General features: G+C 38.7%; 1 protein-coding gene across 6 annotated transcripts in view; it reads right to left on the reverse strand.

The window, feature by feature from the left end:
- Gapvd1 (GTPase activating protein and VPS9 domains 1) overlaps nucleotides 1-19,087 on the reverse strand; it is a 99,103-nt gene that overhangs the window by 42,536 nt on the left and 37,480 nt on the right. For 5 of the 6 annotated variants that reach the window (XM_013513177.1, XM_013513176.1, XM_005382465.2 and 2 more), the window contains 7 exons: nucleotides 14,723-15,566; nucleotides 12,017-12,103; nucleotides 10,585-10,719; nucleotides 10,270-10,459; nucleotides 6,454-6,614; nucleotides 3,674-3,803; nucleotides 2,283-2,408 (listed from right to left, as the gene is read on the reverse strand). In XM_013513177.1, coding sequence (XP_013368631.1) covers nucleotides 2,283-2,408; nucleotides 3,674-3,803; nucleotides 6,454-6,614; nucleotides 10,270-10,459; nucleotides 10,585-10,719; nucleotides 12,017-12,103; nucleotides 14,723-15,566 — 1,673 coding nt within the window. The remainder of the gene's footprint in view (nucleotides 1-2,282; nucleotides 2,409-3,673; nucleotides 3,804-6,453; nucleotides 6,615-10,269; nucleotides 10,460-10,584; nucleotides 10,720-12,016; nucleotides 12,104-14,722; nucleotides 15,567-19,087) is intronic. The other variant, XM_005382463.2, reaches the window with a different exon arrangement.

A 19,087-nucleotide genomic window follows, 5' to 3' on the forward strand; every position in this document is an offset into this window, starting at 1 on the left:
AAAAAAAAAAAAAAAAAAACATACATACATACATACACATATGTATATGTTTTACTTCATGTGGTTAAACTTGTGTCTGCATTTAAGAGTTTTCATTCCTCCCTAAGCTGATTTCCCTCAGTTCCTGTTTTACTTGTGTTCGGTGTGAGACATGAAGCCCAGAGCCCCGCATCAATTCACTCTCACCACCAACCCCCAATACTGGGAATTGAAACAAGGGCCCCTGCACTAAGCTACATCCCTAGTCTTGTTTTATTTTTAATTCTGAGACATGGTGTTGTGGAGTTGCTAAATTGCCCAGGCTAGGCTAGAACTTGAAATCCTCTTGCCTCAGCCTCCCACAGCACTAGATTATAAGCATATGCCACCATGACTAGCATCAATTCATTTCGTAATTTAGCTTTTCACAAAATGTGGACTGCCATTCACCTACATCAGAATTGTCCGGAAGGTTTGCTAAAGTAGTTAAACTTCTGTCTCAAGGTAACATTAAGTTTCTGTGTTATATGCAGCAAATTTAATCATAACTGATACAGTGATAAACTTAGCCAGTAACACATAGCAATAGTTTTACTCATGCCAGACACAGTCCAATCAATGGCAATACTCCTTTCCTTTCTAAAAAGTGGACTGAAGCAAGCATTTCTAGAAAACTTGGGAAACAGAATGTTTAAAAATACTGCCCAGGTAATTCTCATGCACATTGAAGTCTACCAATTCCTGCCTTGAATCTAGTAAAGAGAGCTTCGCCAAACTCAAGATCTTTAAATGAACATATTAATCTTCCCAAAGCACGAGAGGATGTCTCCCTGAACTCCTCCTCCTCATCTAACCACACCTTTCATTGGCTTCTGGGTTACTAAAGCAGACTTCCCTCTCCCCTTCCCTCATCTCATTTTCCTGCTCGAGACTGAGTAAGTGCTATGGTTTTCCCACCTCTTTCACCTGCTTACGCTGTATTAGTCCTTCACCTACCATGAGTCATAACCATCTCTGCCTGTGCAATGCCATGGGTGTTCAGGCAAGAAAATTTTTCCAGAGAGCCACTCTCTCTACTTTCAACCACATGTATCTCTCAGTCAGGATGGCCAAAACATTTGTATACTTTTCATCTTTTGTGTACTATTCTTTTTCTACTCTAAGTTCCTTAAGCCCTAAGTATTTATAAATACTACAGAGCTGAGATATAAATTTTATAGAATTTAAAATAATTCATATTATTGAATGTAATTTAAACCTAGACAATTTACTTATCAAGTAAATACTTTTGTTTTATTTTGTTTTTTGAGACAGGGTCCACTAGTTCAGGTTGGCCTTGGGCTCATCATGTAGCCCAGGCTGACCTCAAATTCATGGCAGTCCTCCTGCCTCAGCTTCCTGAGTGATGGGATTACAGGCGTGCACCAGTACATCCAGCAGTAAACACATTTTTAAGAACTGAAGGAACAGCACATCTGCAACCCCAGCACTTGGGAGGCTGAGGCAGGAGGACTGATATAAGTTCAAGGCCAACCTGGGCTACATAATGAGCTCAAAGCCAGCCTGAGCTACATAGCAAGACACTATCTCAAAAAAACAAAAAATAAAAACAAACCAACAAAAAAAGAACTGAAGGGGCTGGGGATTTAGCTCAGTGGCGCAGCGCCTGCCTGGCAAGTGCGAGGTTATGAGTTCGATTCCCGGTGCTGGGGAAAAAAGAAAAAGAACTGAAGGAACTATGAATAAATACAAGTTTAACGGTAATTATATAATCAATTTAAATTTGCTCATACTGAACACAGCTGTTTTGATTTATATCTAAAATGTCTCCCCGAAGTCTCATGTGTTCAGAGGCTGGCTTTGGAAGGTGATTAAATCTCAGGATGCTATGCTCATCTTGGATTTATCCACTGATGAGTTCATAGCTAAACGTACTGTTAGGAGGTGGGGCCTGGTGGAGGGGGTGTGACCTGGAAGGGTATTCTTATCCCTGGCTTTTCTTATCTCTCTTTCTCTCTCTCTCTCTCTCTCTCTCTGCTTCCTGGCTGCCACTAGGTGGGCAGCTTCCCTCCACCACACCCTCTGCCACGCTGTTTCTGCCTTAAAGGCAACCAACCATGGACCATAATCCTCTGAAACTGTGAGCCAAAATAAACCTCTCCTCCTTTACATTACAAGTACCAGGTATTCTGTTCCAGGGACAAGAAAGAGACTAACACAATAGCCAACTTACATGCAAACATACTGCTTATCTTGCAATCAAATAAATTATTTTCTAGTTGTGTAACTGTGCTTAACTTTACCTTGCTCATGTTCTAACAGCTGTAGTGCTTCAACTCCATTACTTCCAGAAGGTCCCGCTCCAAGTTCTGATACAGACTCTCCCTCCAAGTCTAGAGAAGACACTGAATTGGAGCGATTTGAAGGACCTAGAGAAATGTTCACCTTGTGAGCAACCTTTTTAAAACATTCATTAGCTATCATGCAATTTTTTATGCCTTGGTAAGAGAGTAAAGACTGATTAAAGTTCTTTCAACAAACATTTATATCTTGAAAACATACATGCTCCTCAAGCCAGCAATTCTGCTTCTAGGACTTTATTCTAAAAAACTAATCCAAAACTAATCCAAGTTTGCTTGTTGCAGAACCTCTGGTAACAGTGGTGGCATGCACACTGCAGCAGGCACATAGAACACTGTCTGCATGTGACCCACGTCACCCCAGCCAAGGTTTGACAAGTTAGCAACATGCATACACAGAGATCACATTAACTGTGCACAAGCACACTAAATGCAAGCTTTTACCTTTCAGTAAAAAGCTATTTGTATTATTAAAACCTCTGTTACTGTGTTTTTCTTTTAAGACAAAAGATATTAATGTATGAGTTATTTTTTCCAAACTAAAACCTCAGTATTCAGGTTTAATGGTAGTGTTGGAGCTTCATGATAAATAAGTGGGTTTTGGGTTGTAGTTGGGTACTCAGTCTCTAACAGGCTCGCCATCACTGTCCTATAATGCCTGAAACATAGAAGCAGTTTACCTATTTACTCATAGAAAAATACTGAAATAGCTTATGACATGCCAATTTGAAGTTCTGTTTTGTTTTTTCTTGAGACAGGGTTTCACTACACAGTTCAGGCTGGCCTTGAGCTCACCCTGTAGCCCAAGCTGGCCTCCAACTCACAGCAATCCTCCTGCCTCAGCCTTCCAAGTGCTGGGATTACAGGAGTGCACCACTAAAAAAGTGTTTTAATATGTGTAATGACACTTTCTCAATTCACAATCTTGGCTTATGATTTTCTTTTTTATTCCTATTCCCACTGTATCTTGTTTCATAAAGGTGTGAGCATTAAAAAAACCACACATCATTCAAAGTACACTGGAATACTAGTAAGTCCATTTTTCCCATTTGTACATGCATTATATCCTTCTAAAGGAGCTCTATAAGCTTTGGTATATATTAATACTGAGAAAAAACTTGCTATTATTCTATTAAATTCTTCATTTTATAAAACCAATAGCCTCTTAAAATCTTAAGGAAAGAATATAGATAACTGTTCCAAGTTCATTAGAGGAAATTTCATTACTCTCCTCAGTGAGAGGTACAGATGGTATAATTTATAAGGCTCCTTTAAAGAACACAAACAAAACAGTACTTGAATCACACAACTCCTGGAATGAAGTAACCCTTCACCTTCAGATATGCCTTCCAGATTATCACTGCAGAGGGAAAAGCGCAAGGTTTTATCAGGTTTACCGTGGAGTTTGTTTTCATCAACTGGGACATCTCCTTGTCCTCCATCCGCAAGTTGCATGTTTAGGACCTGAAAAATACAATGTCAATTTTGGTTTATTACAAATGAAAGAAAGAAAGAAAAAGAAAGAAAAAAAAAAATGAAAGACTACCAATAAGAAAATAAACCACAGCAAACACATGTTTAAATTCTTAATAATAAATGATCATTTCAAGTTTAAACTCATTTACAAGGGCTGGCAAGCTTTTAAAATCAATGGAATATCAGTAAAAGAGGATCAGTTAAACGAGAGAGACTATGCCTTTCCATCAACCTACCAGTGTCAGAGATTAAATGATCAGACATAGAGTGAGCAAGAGTTGAGATTTAACACCTGGAATCCAAAACAAAACCACTCCAAACCTTTCCAAGTCCTTACACACTGGCTCTGTCTGTGTGAGGACACTTCCTCAACACTTAGCCAGCCAGTCCTCACCTGTCCCTTGGCCTTCACTTCCTATCTGCAGGCCTTCCAAGTTCTTTCCTAAGCATGTGTACAGCCTCCTAAGTTCCTGGAATGTGTGAAATCCTTGTGCTCCTACAATGTCCTTCCCCAGACTCTTCTTTCCTAGGATCTCCAGTCTGTCTGAATCTTGCCCGATTTGTTATCCCTTGGCTCCAGGCAGTGGTAACTAATGTACAATACTCGCCTTTCATCACTTTTTCTTTTGCTACAGTGCTAGGGACTGAGCCTAGGGCCTCATGAGTGCTAAGCACACGCTCAACCGCTGAACTACATCTCCAGCCCCTCAATGCAACTGACAAATGTCAACTGACAAGCTGCCTCAGCCCTGGGGGCACAAGAGAGGCAAACAAAACAAAGGCAAGCCCTTGAGCTGATTCTTCAGGGATCCACCAGATAGATCAAAATACACAGGCAAGATTCTTGAGAATAAGGTTCATATTGCTCCCTCAGGAATGCAACCTGCTGTGTTCTTGGGAACCACTGAGCTGGGGATGGTAACATGGTAAGGCAACCATTACAGAGCTCTCTTGACAAAACGCCTATTTAATTTTAATTTTCTTCATTCAGCATTCTACTAGTTAAGTTTTTTGTTAAACTCACAATTCTAAAAAAGTAGATTCTGACAGTTTTTGCAAACTTGCTCCGTTGTATGTGTGTACACGGGTAGAGTTCTGGAGTCTGAAGTCCTCTTTCTTATCAATCATGCCACAATCCTTAACAGTTTTACCAACCACCACATCACTTTATCAACATCTACACTACTGGTCATTTCTTCCCAGGCCAGTAATGACGGTTCTTTAAAAATAAGCACTCAGGAGGCTGGGGATTTAGCTCAGCAGCACAGCGCCTGCCTCGCAAGTGCGAAGTCGTGAGTTCAATTCCCAATACCAGACAAAAAAATAAAACAAAACAAACTAACAGACAAAAAAAAAGCACTCAGGGCTAGGGATATAAGTGCCACAAGCGCCTGCCTGGCAAGCACAAGGTCCTGAGTTCAATCCCTGGTACTGAAAAAAAAAAAAAAAAAAACAAACAAAAAAACAAAAAAACGCACGCACTATTAAGATCCTGTTATCTTTTTCAGGAAGAGACAATCTGCAAGAAGGCTCTTCTTTCTTCAGAGTCAAGATTTCTACTTCTTCCCACTTGCCTCTATTCCATGATTTTGTACACAGATAACTTAAAACTGATTCTTATGTAACCAAGCCCATTTCTCTAAAAAGAATTTTTTTTTTTACTTTTCTCTTACATTTTCTTCCTGACCAACTAAAGAATTTTTAAGCCAGGAATGGTAACACACATCTCAACACTTTGGAAGGCTGAGGCAGGATGATTCAAAGTTTAAGCAACTTAGTGAGACCTTGTCTCAAAAAGTAAGAAAAGAGCTAGGGATATAACTCAGCCCAAAGGATCTAGGTTCAATCCTCAATACACGCCCCCAAAACAAAACTAACAAACAGAATTTTTAGATCTGCAAAGTAGAAAGCTTTAAACACTAGCAAGCCATCAGAAAGAAAATGAACATAAAACATTCCCTATGGGTCACTGGAAAAGTCTTTTTAATCTCTAAACCACAATTTCATAGCTTCTTATCTTTTCTACTGCTAAGAAAATCCCTCTTACTGTGGCCTATTCGCTAACTTCAGTGATGTAGATGTATTAAAGTGAAGGCCTCCTCCACAGCTGCGTATTCCCATGGGTCTTAACATTTGGTAGCATGTCATGGTAGGTCCACAGATGATGACAAGAAAGATGCATTAAATGTATTGCTATAATCTAAATGTTTGAGCATCCCCAAAATTCACATGGTAAAAATTCTAACCTCAGAGGTAACAATACTTGGAGGTGAGGCCTCTAGGTAGATGATCAGATCACTCAGGAATGGGATTTGTGAATGCCCTTAGGCAGAAGACAACTTCTCAGCCCTCTGCATCATGTGAGAGCAAAGTGAGAAGTTGTGATTCATTGATGAATCACAAATCAGAGCTCACAAGACACTGAGTCTACCTTGGTCTTGGTTCTTCCTAGCTTTGAGGATTGCAAGAAATAAATTTCTACTATTTATATACCACCCAAACTCGTAGTATTTTGTTAGAGCAGTATGAACGAAGACGTAAGTAGTGACATACAGAAGCAAGTAACCATTAACTGGAAGACAGCAACCTGCTCCTTAACACTGGTGGCTATAAGTTAACTGCAGGGACACTTCCATACCTCATTTTCTGACATCATTCCTGGAGTGAGCTGGGGACTTGTCCCTAAGGAAATGACCAACACCTCTTCTGGTTGTACCTCCTGGATGGTTTCTTGAGATGATCCTTCATGGTCCATATGCAGGTCCATCAGCATATTGGTGCGGCTTCTGCTCCGAGGTGCTTTAAAAAAAAATCAAATGAAGTAATTCAGATAAAGTAAAAATGAAGAAATGGCACACTGAGTAAAAAGCATATTTTCTATTCCTGTTGAACATTTGCGCATGCACAAAAAAGATGTGAAAGTATGGACAAGAAAAAATAAAGCAAAAGAAAAACTAGAAACCTCTCCCCTGTCCCTCCTTCAAAACTGATAATTGAGAAATAAAGATTCACATCCACCAGACAGGGAGAACTACATATGACCACATCTGTAGTGCAGCAAACATATTCCAATCAATTTAAGACCTTGGGGTGGCAAGAAAAATACTATCTTATCTTTTTAAGGTAACTATTTTGATTATAAAACATTTTAACTGTCACAAGTTTCCCATACTACCATGACGAATGTAACCGCTTTGAACAACAAGCATATACTAATAAAAAATTATAAAAGTTTCCCACACTAACAACTGAACTTACAAGCATTAGAAACTTCCATGTAGAAATCTCATAGCCCTATTAAGTAATATATTTTATTCAGATACCTGTTGACAAAACCAGAGTCAGTTTTTGAAAACACAGTTTTCCTCCCTGGGAAACATACTAACTTCTTTCCAAAGATATAGGAGAAAAGATTTTTTTATGCTTGGCTGTGAGGTCCTTTCTGTTTTATGGAAACTTTTTTTTGAGACAGGGTGTTGCTGTAGTTCAAGCTGCCCTTGAACTCACTATGTAGCCCAGGCTGGCCTCACACTCACAAAAATCCTCCTGTCTCAGCCTCCTGAGAGCTGAAATCACAAGCTATGGAAACATTTTAAATTAATGAATGGCCGGGCATGGTGGCACATGCCCATAATCCCAGCACTTGGGAGACCCTATCTCAAAAAAAAAAAAAAATTAAAACTTACTTTCTACATAAAATAATCAAAAGCACAACCAAAAGCAAAACCACTCTATAGTAATGAGTCCTTCCAATTCAACTTTGAAAGCTGGCCTCCTTGAAGAAAGAAGTAGAAATAAAATTACCTTCAAGTTACAATGCTACAGATCTGTCCATTAATCACTTTTAGTCTAAAAACAATAGCAGCCACCAAATTTTGAACTTTACAATAGGTCCCTTCACATCTTTACTTGGTGGCCTTCATTATCTTCTACTGAACTGTGAATTTAACAACTTCATGAGTAGGTCTACTAACCTTAAACTTTCTACTGTATAAAAATGCAAGTGATCAAACTTCACATAGCAACTTACATAAAGCAAAAGCAACATGCACATGGAGTACACGTGTATAAATTATTTCTTAAATCAAAGTTACGTAAGAAGAAGAACAGCCAATAGCAGTTACCCACCAAATGGGGTTACTAGTGTTATATGAGCAGTAAGATTGGTGGCTGAGGAATCCCAGGCAGTGATGGCTGCTAACTGTTGTCCTGGGTTGCGAAAGCATTAAATAGAAACAAAATCAACCCTTTGAACAATGGATGCACTTTTTAAACTATGAAAAAAATGCGGGGCTGGGGATTTAGCTCAGTGGCAAAGCGCCTGCCTGGCAAGCGCAAGGTCGTGAGTTCGGTTCCTGGTACCGGAGAAAAACCAAAAAAAAAAAAAAAAGAAAAAAATGCAATTACCAGGTGACATAACCATGTAAGATTATAGCAGGCAAATATTTGAAATCTACTTTCCTTTAGGTACATACCTAGTGACACTTTTGGATGACAGAGAATGAAAAAGCTAATGTAAGGAAATGAACAATGGGAGGAGGGAATCTACCAAAAATCATTTATATCTTCATGTCAATAGAATACAAATAGCCCATAATATTAAAAATTGTTAAGTAAAATATCATTTTTTTCTATTTTGAATTATGAAACTGATATTTTGGGATGCTAAAGAAAGCAAAAGATTTGAAGAATATATTATCATAGTCCCATTGGTGATATAATTCCACATTATGTTAAATGTAAGGTCAATTAATTTTAAGAAGCTTAACAAATCAGGTCATGGACATTTGTTTTTGTTTTTTTTTGGTACAAGGAATCAAACTCAGGATCCTGTGCTTGCCAGGCAGGCACTGTGCCACTTATATCACCAGCCCATGGACATTTAAAAACGAATCCCATGTATTCAAGATAATGATACATTATCATCACTACCTGTGTTCACTTAGTGTTGCGAGCTCTTCATTATCATTAAGCAGCCACTAAAACACTCCTGCTTCCCTGGCCTACATGTTTTTCCCCAGAGGTTTATTCTGTCTCACTCCTATTCCTCCCAGGAGAGTGTACAGGCCATCTGGATACCTTTCTGATACCACCATCACTTGGATAGTTGGGCTATCCTCCACCCCTATGCTTGTCTCCACTAGAACACTTAGTGGTTGCTTTTTCTCCCCATCCCTATCAGCAGATAACTTGAGAGTAACAGTATGTTCTAAAAGTCTTAGTGTACCAGAGTCTAACACAGTGCCTCATGTGCAGGCCGTATGTCACCCTCACATGATGTCTGCATAGATTAAATTCAGTAACTTTTATAAAGTACTTATCCGGTGTCTGGTACACACCATGTTTTAACTTTTTGTGTATGTAGACAAGTACTTACAAGGTAAATAAAACTTTAATCTAATTCTTAAATGACAAGATAAAATGATACGTTTATTTTATAGTAACATTAAAATATCTTAGCTGATAAACAACCAACTAGCAATAAAGCCAATAATGGAAAATAGCAACTATTATTTTCCATTTAATTAATAGAAACTTAATGTTACTTAGGGCTTGGGGATATAGTAAGTTCCTGACTTAGAAATGAGTTCTGTTCCTGGAGATTTGTTTTAAGTGGGATTCATTCATAAGGTGACAGTGGGGCTGGGGATTTAGCTCAGCGGCACAGCACCTGCCTGGCAAGCACAAGGTCGTGAGTTCAATTCCTGGTACCGGAAAAAAACCAAAAAACCATAAGGTAACAGTGAGTCTTACACAGTACACCTCTGAAAGTTTACAACTCAAGGATTATAGGTCCGGGACTTACTGTATAGCTCAGTGGTAGAGTGTCTGCCGAGCTGACAGTGGTAGCACACATCCTGCCATGGGCTGTTTGTATCACTGAAAGCTCTAAAGGTTTGCCATCATTGGCCTAGCATGTCTGTCATCAGTGCCACACACATAGACAAAGAATTATTTATTACATTATTTGGAACTTTGTACAAAGCAGTGTGCTACCTAATTTTAAGAATGACTATTAAGCCAAGTGTGGTGGTGCACACCTGTAATTCCAGCACTCAGGAGGCTAAAGCAGGTGGATTGCCCCAAAAGTTCAAGGACACCCTAGGCTACACAGTGAGTTCAAGGGCAGCCTACACGACATAGCAAGACCTTGTCTCAAAAAAAAAAAGGACTACTTATAAGCAATGATCTTTTAAAAATCTGTCCAAGAAAAGACACTAAAATCCGAAGTTTATTTCAGGTGACATATTTCAACAAATTATGAAAAATATGCCTAGATAAAAGTAAAGCGTACAGATAAACAGAACTAATCTGACATAGCTTTTTAAATTAAAATAATATCAGTAAACATGAAAAGAAAAACATTTCTACAACATTTAAAACTATATTCCAAAACACACACAAAGGCTAATGAAGAAATTTAGAGAAAAGCCTTATGAGAAACCCTCCTTACCAATAGGTAATCGATTCTTCTTGTTTGCTGGGGTGGTTGCTGGAGACAGCTGAGGAGTACTGTAGGGAGTCATTTCTAAACTGCTGCTTTTTCCTGGCTTAGCCTGGGGTAGGTTTGCCAATAAATTGTCAAGAGCCATTCTGTCTTCTCTCAGTTGATCTCCAGACATCACACTCTTCATAAAATTCACCTGGCAAAATCAGACATTAGCCAATGAAATCAATTTTTCAAGCATAATATATATTCTGACACAAAGTAATCATCTATTACTCTGCTCATTCTTAGCTAAAAGAATTTTGAGAAAATTCTATTTACCAGAGTAAGAAGCTGACTGTAGGTTATATAAACCACTGTTCTGCTCAACCCTTCCAGAAGATTAACAGAGGACATGGGAGGCGTCTCCACTGCACGGCCCCCGATCACAACATCAAGGAATGCAGCAACACAGCTCTATTAAAATAGAAAGAGAGCAAAGTGAAATACTTTGCCTTTAAAATACTTGAATAAAATTTCTGATTATGATAGAAAAGCACACAAAAAGATTTAAAGTTTTGAAAATTACTTAAAACCCAACATTTAAAGAAATGAAACTATATGTTGATACAGAATATTCTCAAAATATTCTGGCAAGCAAAATAAACGTAACACAGAACATTATACACACTACGCTACCTACCATTTCTGAAAAAGGGAGATAAGTGGTATGTGGGAGGATACACATAGGAATCTGCTTATATAAATAGATTTCTACAAGGATGCACAAAACCCTAGTAACTTCCAGAACCTTTTGGAGAATATAAAGACTAGAGATGAAAAATGAAACAGAAATTTCACTGCACAGTATAATCTTTAATTTTAAACGAGGTTACCAGACTGACTGTACTGTATAGCCTACTTAAAATCTGATAAAAATTTTATTAGGTAACTAAATAATGCCATAAATGTTGGATGAAAGACACTAAAAATTATACAAATATTGCTGGTTGATATAACCACAGATTTTATTTATTTATGTATTTATTTTTAGTCTTTTTGAGACAAGGTTTCACTATGCAGTTCAGGCTGGCCTCGAACTCTCTTTGTAGCCCAGGCTGTCCTCAAACTCACAGCAATCCTCTTGCCTCAGCCTCCTGAGCGCTAGGACTACAGGCCTGCGCCACCACACCCAACCTCACAGATTTAATTTAGTGGCAATTTTTTCTTGTTTTTTTGAGACAGGGTCTTGCTATATATATATATAGTTCAGGCTGGCCTTGAACTTGCTTTGATCCTCCTATCTCAGCCTCCCAAGTTCTGGGATAACAGGTGTGTAACACTATGCCAAGCTGCCGATTTTTTAAAAAATAAACTTAAAAAGAAATAATAGCACTTTGATTCTTCTTATAATGACAACTCCACTGTTTCAATAAAGCAGAGTTAGTAATCTCTAGTGAGCAGAGTATGGTACTGCATGCCTGTAATCCAGCAATTGAGAGGCTGAGGCAGGAGGATCACTTCAAGTTCAAGGCCAGCCAAAACCCTGTCTCAAGAAAACAATACCAACAACAAACAATGTGAAATCTTCCTAAATTTAAATGCTGTTGAGCTGATAATGTAGCTAATTAAAAAGCTAATTAATTACTATATTATTAACTTATTTATTTACACACAACCTAAGGACTGGATTTAGTAAAGAAAACAGGCTCACTAATACCTCACAAGAATCTTCTATGAACAGTATTTCACAAAGTACAGAACTCATTCTTACTTTGTCAAATTTTCCAAGGCTGCTTTTTGTTCGGGGATCTCCCTCTTCAGAGCCAGTCATTGCTAACTGCTGCAACAGGCGGCCAACCTGCAACCCAAAACAGTGGCAGACACAGGCTAGAGACACTTGCAACTTCTGTTCTATGAAAGCACTCCTGTTCTCTTCTAAAACTCTTATCTCACAATATGCAGACACACCTAATTAGGCATTGAAAATAGTGTCTCCCCAATAAAATGTGTATTTTGGGGGTTTCTGTTTTGTTTTGTTTTCTCCCGGTACCAGGAATCGAACTCACGACCTCGCACTTGCCAGGCAGGCACTGTTCCACTGAGCTAAATCCCCAGCCCCTTAAAATGTGTATTCTGTCACATCAGCTTCTACTAGTTCAGATTAAGTGTTATGGAGAGAAAGTACAAAATTCTACTGCAATTTCTTTAACACATAGATACCAACATTAGATAAGTTAAAACACATTTCTTTCTGATATGGTACTATTAAAGTGTTTGGAAATTTTTAAATTAATTTAGAAATATTACTCATTAAATTATTTCTAGTTAATATGAAATATTTTTCCCTAAAGAGTCCACAAAGCACTAAGATAGAATATTCTTTTTCTACATTTAAAAGCAAACAATTCCCACAGAGCATAAACTGTTCAGTAAAGTAAATACTAATTCACACAGCAAGTTCTTTACTGCCAAAAGTAATTGTTAATCCAGTTTCTTGAAGGGTAACACGCTGAAGGCAAACACAATTAAGCATCATCTTCTTAGTATCTGAAAGAAACTTTCCATTCATTTCTAAATATGAAATTCGATCTGTACTGAAATGATGGAAGTAAAACTATGAATAAATTACCACACAGAATAAGTGTGTTTCACAGATGTCAAAAAATTTAAAATTTTATTTCAGGAATTTCTATACAGTGAATTGCTTGAATATGCCAAGATGAAACAACTCATCATGAAAAAAAGTTTATCATCTAAAAATAAATCCAAAAATGATCTATTTGAATAAACCCGATCTCTTCTTCACAGTATTTCTGGAGGATATGGTTAAAAGGCTGGGGATAGGGCCAGGGATATACCTCAGTGGTACAAGCACCTGCCTGGCAAGCACAAGGTCCTGAGTTCAATTCCCAGTACAAAAAAAAAAAGGCTGGGAGTAAAAATATAGTAGTAGAGCACACACTTATTATGTGTGCCTGGGTACATATAATAAGTAGCAGGGTGCAGAAGCGCACACCTACAATCCCAGCACTTGGGGAGGCTGAGGCAGGAGGATCACTGCAAGTCTGAGGTCAGCCTGGGCTACATAGGGAATTCAAGGCCAGCCTGAACTACACAGTGAGACCCTGTCTCAAAAAATGAAAAACAAGGCCAGGCATGGTGGCTCACGCCTATAATCCCAGCACTTGGGAGGTTGAGGCAGGAGGATCATTGTAAGTTCGAGGCCAGCCTGGGCTATAAAATGAGTTCAAGACCAGTCTGAACTGCACAGTGAGATCCTACCTCAAAAAGACAAAAAAAAAAAAAGGAAAAAATACTTCCCAGCAGAAAGACATGACTTCACTAGTTCATATGATCAAAGAAAGTGCTAATGTACATCAAAATATCCTCTTTGTGTAACTCTTAGATCTACAAGAGTTTCAGATTTCACAATTTAGAGATTTTAGAAAGGCAATGTAGTACATCTGTGTATCACATCCAGTACGCATACAGTAAAGCCCTATGGTCAAACACATTATCATTTCTACAACAAAACCTAAGTATTCACTAGCACTGAAAGGAATGCTAATTATAAATAGCCTCATATTATGTCAGCTTAAGTTTACTATTCCACATGAGATACAAAAGACACTCAAGATTTCAATCATTCTGCACTTTTTATTATAGAAAATGAATGTTCACCGCGTATGCTGGCACACTCCTGCAATGCCAGCCCTTGGAAGACTGAGGCAGGAATATCATGAGTTCAGGGCAGTGTGGGTTACACAGTGAATTCAAGGCCAGTCTTAACTGCACAGCAAGAACCTGTCTCCAAAAAACAGCTGGAGGTGGTGGTGCACACCTCTAACCCCAGCACCGACTGCTGTGAGTTCAAGACTAGCCTGCAAGTTCAAGGCCAGCCAGCACTACAAAGTGAGTTTTAGGCAAACCTGCACTGAACAGTCATATGCTGTCTCAAAAAGACAAAAAAAAAAGGAAAGGGATAGTGAACTTCTACAAAATTGAATCAGCAATACATATAAGTATGAGAGCTCCACTTAAAAACTAACACAAATCCAGGCATGGTGGTGCACACCTGTAATCCCAGCACTCAGGAGACTGAGGCAGGAAGATCTCAGCCAGTTTGAAGCCAGCCTGGGCTACAAAGTGAGCTCAAAACCAGCCTGAACTACATAGTGAAACCCTGTCTCAAAAAAAGAGACAAAAAAAAAGAAAAAAAAGAACCGAATATAAACATTGTCTTATTTTCTGTTCTCATGCCCACTGCCTAAATCAACTGGTTTTAAAGTAATAAGAGTTGCCGGGTATGGTAGCACACACCTGTAATCCCAGCACTCAGGAGGCTGAGGCAGGAGGATCCTTGCAAGTTCAAGGCCAGCCTCAGCTACAAAGCGAGCTCAAGGCCAGTCTGAATTGCGTTGTAGACCCTGTCTCAAAAATACAAAAAATAAGTAAAGTAATAATAGCAAAAACATACCTGCATCAGATTAAATCGTGCCACCTCATTAATAGGAGCATCAGAAATTATCCCATACTGCTCTGGATTGACAACTGCAGGACAAATAAAGCAAGCCAGCAGGAGATCGGTGCACATCGCCCTGACCTCCCCTATGTCCAGTCTGTCCACACAGGATAGAGTCTTGTACATCTGTGACACAATCCACCGCAGACTATGTGGAAAGCAGTACGTGTTCTGTTTGAGATAACCAATAAATTTGTTCACCAGAGCCACCAGTTTGGCCTCATTGGAATCTACCATCTCTTGAACCTTTTGCCTGAATCTATCTGAGCCTTTCTCCCCGAAGAGTTTTTCTTGCTGAGATGGGGAGAATCTCTCAATTAGCTTGTTTGGATCTGTTTCTAGGTGATCTTCATCTTCAACAAGCAGTTGCATTATTGGCTCATGTAAAGTAGCCGTGAGGAAAAGTTTGGCAGAAAACAGTCCTTCAGAAAAAAGTTTAAATAAGATACTGAAGGCACAAGTTCCTCTTCTCAGAAGTCTCCTGGGGTTGTCACTTTCTTTAAGTTCAAATTCAATCAAGTATCGTAAAACTTGAAGGAGGTAGCTTTCATCTTCCTGCATAATACAGTTGCCATACAGGGAGGTAAAAACTGTGTAAATAACACTTTGTGTGTTCTCCTGATTAAGTTTCTCACCAGCAACCAAAGAGGAGGCGATAAGTCGAGGATTTTCTCTTAATCGACTCAAGAATTCACCGTAAGCAGTCTCCTGAAATCCCAATTGCTTATATCCATCCACAAACTGTGTATCTTCCAAAATCTTGGCGTGCTGGCAACACTCAGCAGGGGATGCTTCAGCACTGATGAAAAACAAGCAAAATAATATTAGTAATAATATAACATACTATACTGAAACACAGGAATATGAATTGATTATAGTACCAATAATGAGATCATTCTCAACTACTACAATCTTTTAGACCAACAGCATATGAATGAGTAAAGATAGACAAAACTAAACAGTACAAAAAATGCCAATCCTTCATACTTAGTAAGTTCAATGAAAACTATCAGTTTATAGGTCCTAACAACTATTGCCCATAGCTGTACTCTATGAATTAAAAAATTAAAAATTTGGTACATTTAAAATCTGCTGGGCTGGGGATATAGCTCAGTAGCAGAGTGCCTGCCTGGCAAGCACAAGGTGCTGAGTTAAATTCCTGGTACAAAAAAAAAAAAGCAAAACTTGCTTATTTATGGACAAAAGAAAGTTTCAAGTACTAAAATATACACAACATGGGAATGTTGGTACATGCCTGTAATCCCAGCAATCTGGCAGCCTGAGGCAGGAGGAATCCAAGTTCGAGCCCAGCATAGGCAATTTAGAGACTTACTGAGAGCCTCTCTCAAAAAAAAAAAAATTAAAATGGGCTGGTGATGTATTTCAGTGTGAATGTCCTGATTTAATCCCAGGCATGGTGAGTTGAAGCAGGAGGATCACTGCAATTTTGAGGCCAGCCTGGGTTACATAATACTACTGCCCCACTGGGGGTGGTGGCGCAGGCCCATAATCCCAGCACTTGGGAGGCTGAGGCAGGAGGATCCTTGCAAGTTCAAGACCAGCCTGGGCTACAAAGTGAGCTCAAGGCTAGCCTGAACTCCATAGTGACAGCCTGTCTCAAAAAGATAAAGATAAAAAAAAAAAAAAAACCACCAAGTCTATGTCAAGTATATTGTTTAAGCTTTCTGAGCAACATGCTGGTAACAAGCTATGGAATCACATCCTTTGACCAGATTTTTCTGGAAACAAACCCTAATAAAATATGTCCAACATAGGGGATAAAAACCTACAACAATGTTTAATATTTCTTTTTTTCCTAACTTAAAAAAAAATCTATTATTACTATGCATGGTATTTTTGAGACAAGGTCTCACTATGCAGTCCAGTCTGGCTTTGAACACATGATCCTCATGCCACAGCTTCCCCCAATGCTGTTTATTCCCCAAATAAACAGCATTCCCTAAATGCTATTTATAGGTTTGTTCACATATGCCACCACACCCAGCTTCTTTTTATTTACTTATTTGTCTGCTGATACTGGGAATTGGGTCCCAAGAGCCCTGAGCTATATCCACAGCCCCCTTTATTTTCACACAAGGAAGGTCTCGCTAAATTGCCCAGACTGGTTTTCAACTTGCAATCCTCCTAGCTTTAGCCTCCCAAGCTGCTAGTATTATAAGTGTGTACTATCATATCTGATTCTAATTTAGTTTTATTTAAGTAAAACACAGCAAAGTTTCTAAATCAATCTCAAATGTGCAGTTTTATAAATTTATATGCAAGTATAAATCCACATAACAACCGCTCAAATTAAGATACAGAACCTAGGCATGATGGCACACACACCTGTAACCCAGCACTTGGCAGGCTGAGGCAGTAATGCTGTGGGTTCAAGACCAGCCTACACAGTGAGACTCAGTCTCAAAAAAAACCCCAAAAAACAAACAAACAAAAGAACAGCTGGATACAATGACACATGTAATAGTCCCAGATACTTGGAAGGCTAATGCAGGAGGATCAGGTGAGTCTTAAAGACTTTTGAGACCACTCCGGACAACATAGTGAGCTCTCATCTCATCTCAAAAAACAAAACAACACTGAATTCCAAATTTGTTCTAGTTTGGTTACAGAAAAAAAGGCTTTTTGCCACTGAAACTTGAACCATCCGTGCCAAGAATGGAAGGGGTTCAGATGATAGCAAAGTTTACCTGCAAGTAAAGAACTGACAATGTGTACAAAGCTTATTTTCTTTCATATGGGCAAAAAAATTAAAACATTTTCCTTAGAACAAAGCTGTGGAGAAATTTTTCTTTTTGAGGGCTGTGGTGAATGGATCAAGGAACATAATAAAATTGACAAAATATTTTAAAAATATGTAAAACATAAACTTAAAAGAAAATTGCTGGTCAGCCTTAGCATATACAGTATTTGGGAAAACAACTGTTAGTTTTCTTGCTCTTGGTAACTGACAAGAAAGGAACAGTTCAGTCTGCAGTGAAGGAATCACAAGCAGATGGTTCGCCTCATTTTCCAGGAGCCACAGCTAAGCTGAACTGTGCAAGTGGTTTAACACTGTATCCCAGGCGGTCTCTCTTCCTTCTCCTGTTTATGTACATATGTATGTATGCATGTATTTTTTGTTTATTTATAGTCTGATTTAAAACGATCAGATTCAGGCCAGGGATATAGCTCAGCAGCACAAGCACCTGCCTGGCAAACACAAGTTCGTGAGTTCAATTCCTGGTACAAAAAAATAAAAAATCAGATTCAAGTTGATTAATTTTAGTTATGTAACAACCTGACATGGAGGAAACAACGTGTTTTTCATGTTAAGAAAAAAAAATTTAAAGCAACCCCAAATGCCTGTGCATGCCCTTTCCCCGTCAATCATTTTTGCAAGCACATAAATAGCCATTACTCTAATTTCCAACATCAAAGATTATTCCTGTCCCTTCTTTAAATTTTTTTTTTAGGGGTTTTTTGAGATAGGATCTCATTATGCCGTTCAGACTGGCCTTAAACTCACTATGTAGCCTAGGCTGGCATTGAACTCACAGAGATTCTCCTGCCTCAACCTCCCAAGTGCTGGAATTACAGGCACGTGCCACCATGCCCAGCTCTTGTCTCTTTGAATTTCATGTAAATAGGAGTCACACAGTTATGTCTGGCTACTTAGCCTACTTCAGCACTACATTTTTTTCCCCTAGTACTGAGGATTGAACCTGGGGCTTTTGCACTGAACTATAGTTTGTTTTTTTTAAAGAAAGGGTGTCGGGCCAGGGATATATAGCTCAATGGCACAGCGCCTGCTTGGCAAGTACAAGGTCCTGAGTTTGATTCCTGGTCCAAAAAAGGGGGGGGTATGTCATTAAGTCACTAAATTGCCCAATATAGACTTGAATTTGGGATCTTGCTGCTTTAGTCTCCCATAGTACCAGGATTATAGACATTTGTCACCACACCTGGCTAGCATCACTATTCTTACAATTAAAAAGTGCTTCTTGGGATAACAGAAAATGAGGTATTAACACACTGTATAAGTGGTTTCTAAACCTGAAAAGTAAGATACACAGTATCAAAATATGAAAATGTATATTTAAATATGAGAAAAGTAAAACTTAAGACTATTCTGTACAACAAAGTGTTACATACACAAAAACAGGCTTGGGGGAGGTGGCACATGCCTGTAATCCCAATACTCGGGAGACTGAGGCAGGAAGATCATCATGAATTTGATCAGCCTGGGTTACAAAGTGAGCTCAAGGCCAACCTGAACTACATAGCGAGACCCTGTCTCAAAAAGACCCAAAAAAAAAAAAA

This window comes from Chinchilla lanigera, unplaced genomic scaffold (genome assembly GCF_000276665.1).
Source record: "Chinchilla lanigera isolate Chin_1 unplaced genomic scaffold, ChiLan1.0 scaffold00018, whole genome shotgun sequence".
Lineage (NCBI taxonomy): Eukaryota > Metazoa > Chordata > Mammalia > Rodentia > Chinchillidae > Chinchilla > Chinchilla lanigera.